The sequence below is a fragment of the Grampus griseus genome (genome assembly GCF_964374135.1).
Source record: "Grampus griseus genome assembly, chromosome: 13".
Taxonomy (NCBI): domain Eukaryota; kingdom Metazoa; phylum Chordata; class Mammalia; order Artiodactyla; family Delphinidae; genus Grampus; species Grampus griseus.
This window is the reverse complement of record NC_139007.1, coordinates 75531266-75537265: the sequence shown is the minus strand read 5'-3', so window position 1 is coordinate 75537265 and position 6000 is coordinate 75531266. Positions and strand designations below refer to the sequence as shown.

At 38.0% G+C, this 6000-nt stretch overlaps 1 protein-coding gene across 1 annotated transcript in view; it reads left to right on the top strand.

The window, feature by feature from the left end:
- Positions 1-1154: 1154 nt before the first annotated feature.
- RGS17 (regulator of G protein signaling 17) overlaps positions 1155-6000 on the top strand; it is a gene marked incomplete at its 3' end in the record, with an annotated part of 28326 nt that continues 23480 nt past the window's right edge. Inside the window, exon 1 of the mRNA XM_082668600.1 lies at positions 1155-1294. Within this exon, the coding sequence (XP_082524726.1) occupies positions 1176-1294 (119 nt within the window). The 5' untranslated portion in view covers positions 1155-1175. The remainder of the gene's footprint in view (positions 1295-6000) is intronic.

Genomic DNA, 6000 nt, shown 5'->3' with positions numbered 1-6000 from the left:
TGGTTTTCTCATCTGCTTCTGGTCTAAAGAGATGTTTATCTTATTTTTAAGAATACAGTATTTTTTAAAGTATCTATCATTGTATTCAGAACTGAAAGTGTATTTTTTAAAGCATGAGCTCACAATGCCAAAAAAGCTCAAAGTACTTTATGTTTTTAACAAGTATTGTTCTCAGTCACACGTATGACAATATATATGTGTGATTTACATACACTGTGTATTTGTGAAAATATTACTCAGTAGAATTCATTCCTTTTTCTAAAAGTTCATGCTAAATTTTATATTAGTCTACTAAATAAAACTTGATTTTTTTTATCACCAACTAACTCCTAGATCAGTGTTGGTCTTCTAAGTTTGTAGCAGCTCACTTGGCTGCATCTGTAAAGTCACAGGTAGGGCAGCCTGCACCTCAGTATTCTTCTTACCTGCCATGATATATAAATTCCACCAAAGTGATTCTCCTGGATTTGATAAATGTTTAGTCTTTCCACGGTTATCTACTAAATGAAAATAAATTTTGAGCAGTGCAGGACAGGGTGGTGATGCCTTTGCTACAGGGACACCTAACACAGAGTAAGGCATTTTGCCCATACTATCAAGAGAAGGCCCCTGGACGGTGAGCCAGAGTACCAAAAAGGAGACTGTATGTTTTAAAAGGAGACGAGAGAGGACCAAAAACAAACTGTTCTTCACCATGTTATAGAGTTAGAAACCTTGCAGCAATGATTTGTAAAGCTCAAATAACTGTATTGTAAATAAGAACAGAGAAACAAGTTATTCATACCCCCATAACCATTTAAAGGCGTTCATAAAGGCAAGCAGGTGTAATCATCCTTGAGTACAGAAGGAAGTTAAAAATAAATTTTCAAACCTTATCACATTTACCTTGCCAACTGATTCTGATTACGTGGCAACACTTACCAAGATTGTATGTAGCAGATAATGGTAGAAGTTTGTTCCCAAAGTTTTTAGAATGTTCGCCTTAAAAAATTTCTGGGGAATTTTCAACTTGACTGCTAACGCTTATTCATTTTTACCTTTTCTCAAACTATCTTTTCCTGACCCCTCAATTAAATTATGCTTCCTTCAGCACAGGCGACTTACCCTTATCATAATTTTTTCAGACCTTATGTTTTCTCTCTTCTTTCAGCCAACTGGGCACTGCAGTAGCTGAAATGCGAAAAAGGCAACAGTCACAGAATGAAGAAACACCTGCTGTGTCTCAAGCACCTGGAAACCAGAGGCCCAACAATACGTGTTGCTTTTGTTGGTGCTGTTGTTGCAGCTGCTCCTGGTATGTCTTCTTATCTGTGTGATACCACACCTGAGCTGGGTCATAACTGGCGTGAACCTGCACGTCAGCTCTCGGGACCATAGAAACTTCTCAATCTGTCTTTTTTTCTTCCTTTACAAGTAGGAATTACTGGAAACGATCGTTGGTTTAATGCACATATTTCCATAAGCAAAATATCATATTTCCTCAAAATCTACAATATAATTGGTAGTAAGGTAAAGAGTGAAAAATTGTTTTATATCATGGTTTTCTCCACCCATGCTTCTTAAAGGTATGGGTAAAGATAAGATTATGGCTATATATTTACTGAACAGTAAACAACATTCTCCCATGTTACAGAAGGTGCAAGAACACTAATATAATCTCTAGTAGTATTGTATGTAGTATTCAGGGTAGTGTTTTAGTTCTCTGCTATTCCACGTGGTGTTGATTGTTCTGTCACAGAGTTGGGTGGCAACTTCAGCCACAGACTCCTGAAAAGGACAGAAGAAGAAGCGCCACAGACTCATGTCCACAGATCTAAAAGGCCAGGGGCTATGATGGGTATGAAGGCCAAGTCAGTTCATTAAAAACTCTGAACTTAGAGCCAGAGAACCTGCTTTCCATTGCGGTTTTGTCCCTGACAGGCTCTGGGACATCAGACAAAGTTGTAATCTCTGCTTTTTGGTTTTCTCACCGGCAAAGTGATAAAGAGTCAGACAAGTTGGTTTTCAAGGTCCTGTCTCGTACTAAATGTCCATGGTTCAGGCACCTTAGAAAACCTGCTTTAGTTCCAAATTCCCAAAGTCTTCAAATAAGAAAATCAGTGAGACCCAGAGTCCTGAGATTTACAAAGATGAGATTCGTCGGGGCGGGAGCGGGGGGATGCTAGACTTAATGGAATTTCCATAGAACCACACATTTCCGGGTACTGTAAGATCCAATTCACAGGTGGATATTTTGGGTTAGCAGTGGTCTGTTGGATCTCCATGACCTGTTTCAAAACCCTAAAGAAAGGCCCAGATGCTTGAGTCATCTTCTCACACATGATCTCTACAGTTTCTCAATGTCCATATTATGATGGTTGGTGTTATGATATAGTGGCATAATGTTCTATCACAGTGGCCAAAAGAGAAGATGAAATATGTAATGCTCCAGTGGCAGCCTTGGTGTTGAACAAGCTCTGAGCTCTCTAGGAAACTTCATTTCCAGAAAAACCATCCGATATTGTAGCAATCTGGAACGTTTAAAGTAGTTTTTATAGATATCAAAATTGCTTCCCAGATGATGATTCTTTTTTGGGTAAAGTCATGTACGATTCCTTTTTCTTTCATTCTTAAGCCTCAAATTCAGCATTTCAGATGGAGGCAACAGAGTCCTAGAGGAGAGAACTATTTCAGTGCAACTGTGTCATATTTTTCTCTCTCATTCCTCAAAAGATCAGCTAGCTCTGGTCTTAATCTGTGAAATACGGGGTAGTGACTTAATATGGTGGTTCTGGAGTCGAACTGCCTGGGTTCCAACTCTTCATCTTTCACTATTTGTTTGACTTTCAGCAAGTTGCTTAGTGTCTGCAGATTCCTCATCTATCAAATGACAGTAATAAGAATCCCTACCTCATAAGATTGCTTTAAACATTAAATGAAGTAAAACCCATACAAGCTGAGAACAGTGCCTGACCCACAGTGTGCATTTAATAAGAGTTAGTTACTGGGCTATGGAACACTTCATATCGGGAAAATAAAATCTCTTTAAAGAAGACCTGGCTCCAAACCATGTATATATTTTTTTAAAGATCAGCTTGTAAATACAATACAAAAAATTATCTTGGAAAGGAAAACTATTTTATTTTGAAGTTCATATGAAAGGTCACAAATATATTGTTACATCGTGCTGACGATTATATTTCTATTTCTCACTTGCTCTGCGCCATGTTCCAGTAATTAGTATATAATTTTGTTTGCCTGCAGAAACTTATTTCTGAATTGCTTCAGGATTAACACACCAAACGCTGAAGGTCTTTTGTGCAATATTTGCTGTCAAACAGATGTGTAGTGAGATTTGCTTTTATCTGTCCTACAGATATTTAGCAAGACTTGCTTTTATTAATTCTTAAAGTGCACATTAAATAACAAAATAGTCAACGTGAGCTCGTGAGCATCAGGTTGTCACAGAACACAGACTATGGATGGAGAACAAAACAGCTTTTGGAAGCTGCATTAACTCTCCACATGTCTAGGGCAACAGGTATTTGGACCCTAAACACGTGGTGCCTTGGATGCATGTTCTATTAGTTTTAGACGAGAGAGTATTGTTAAGAACTATGTTTGCTAATAATGAGTCATGGACACTCAAGTCCAGGCCATAAAACGCAGAGTCTGTAAACGTATGCCTTCTTTACATGATAAATGATAGGTAAGGTCATTTCTAACGTAAGCAACTATTTTAAAAAACAAGAAGGAAGGTTAAATTGCATTTTAATTGTAACTCTGTTATCTCAGTATAAATGGAGATGTCCTTTACACATGCATTTTTAGAGCATCATAATTTTTGCATTTTGAGTTTAGGGAAAAAAAATTGTAAAGTCTTATTAGAGTGGGAAAAAAAAAAAGAAAGAAAGCAATGTTCTTCAAATTTTCCAGGCTAGGGAAAAGGAGTATAACAAAAAGAAACACTAAAAAAAATGTAATTTAGGGACAAAAAGTTAGAAATAAAAGTATGAAGTAACTGTCATTCGTAAATAGGAATAGTTGCCATGTAGCTGATTTTACCTCCTTTTAAGGAAATAGAGTGCTAAGAAAATAAATTTCTATATCTAGTAATAAATATAAATACCTCACTCAAGCCTCACATGATGGGTTTTTAAAACAACTTAGTATTTTCCTCAAATTTGCATTTCTCATTCATATTTCATCATCAGCTCCTCTCTCATGTTTAAATTTATTCCTGCCTTTATAAAATTACCACTATGCTTTATTTTGGGTGGTGATACAGATCATAAATACATAACTGCTGAATAGTTCCACAGTTTCCTTCAAAAATCTCAAAAGTTAGGATTACTTCACAATGTCCTCTGTCCCTGTCAAGGAACCACTTCCTTCCCCAAATCCATCTATCTCCCTTTTCTCCCCAGAGCCCTCCATTTCAAGAAGAGAAAGCAAAGGAATGAGGTTGAGACCGTTTAACCTGTGTTACACAAATAAGTCATGGATGCCCGAGTCTTGGCCATCAAGCAGACAGTCTGTAAGCTTGCAAGCCCTTCTACACATGGGGCAAAGCTGTTCCCAGCCAGGAGAGCTTTGTCAAGATCACGTGTCTAGAGATTCAGAATTGTCAAAACAATGTTCCCCTTATATCAGGATTCAAAGAGAATGACCTGCCTTTTCAGGTTGTTAACCCTCTTCCCTTTTCTTTATGAGAAAGAAACCCTTCGAAGATGCGGGATCCTTGCAAAACTGCCGACAGCGTGAATCCATGAGGTAGTTCAGACACCTGTGAAAGTGTGTCGGAAACCAGAAATTGCGTTGTGCTCACAAAACAAGGTGCCACAAAAAGGAGGTAGAAAGGGAGAGCTTCCAAAAGCTTAAACGTAATTTCCAACTTGTCCCTTGAACCCTCCTCTCCTAACATCAGAGGTTAAACTAAAATAACTCAGAGTATTTTTTTCAAGGAAATCTCTAGGTGCTAATCCACTTCTGCTTTAATTCCTCATTGCTCCCGGGGGTGTCCTAGCAAGAAAAACAGATTGCTTTGTTTACTTATAAAAAATGAGAACTCAACAGACTTCAGATACCATGCCTCCAAAACGTTCCATTGGCTTCTCATGCTGCTGCATGGTGGTGAGGGCATCACTCGGGTGGGGCAGCCTTAGGCTCGCCACCTGCAGTTTCCGAGGGAATGGGTTCTCTCTTTCGCTACTTTACTTACTAGATTAGTGTATAAGCTTTTGTTTGGAAGAAAAAAACGTCCTCACTTAAAAACTAATGTTCAGAAAACTCTGTGTCTCATTTTACAGATAAGGCAACTGAAGACTTGCCTACTGTCACTAAGCTCATTAACGACATAAGTGGGACTAAAATGCAAGTCTCTTAACATCCCAGTCCACTGTTTTGTCCATTTTAAGAGAACACTTCCAAACTTTTCATTTCCAGGCTGGATATGAACTGATTCCAAAGCTTTTTACTTTGCAAACTCTTCAAGAATTACATTAAGTAACACTTTTCAAATGAAATTCACAATCTCATGCGCCACTATGTATTGCCTATGTATTTCATCCACTGCATCGGATGGTCTCCATTCTTCTCAGGAGAAATTGGCCAGAACGTTACTACATTAAATAGTCCTGTGAAAGCTAAAATTATCTCCCTTTTGACACATTAGTTTCCAGACCACGGAACAGATCTAAGTAAACTTTAAGCCCTTCATAAACATACTTTTGGTTGCCCCTCCTTCCATTTTTAACAAGTACCACAGCCTCTATAATTCAAAACAGTGCAAAAATAATGTCCTATTTTATCCTCTGACACTGTCACACTTTAGCTCTTTGCTAGTGGAAACACTAAAACGCATGCTTTAAAAGCCAAAGGATATTTTTTCAAAGGAAGAACAAAATCTGCGTCTGCTCCATGGTAAAGAAACCACCCCCTGGAAATAAATCTGCTCACACATGCAAGTTGAATCATTTCATCTAAGGCACCAGTGAAGAAGCAGTCTTTTCTCTAGCTGTC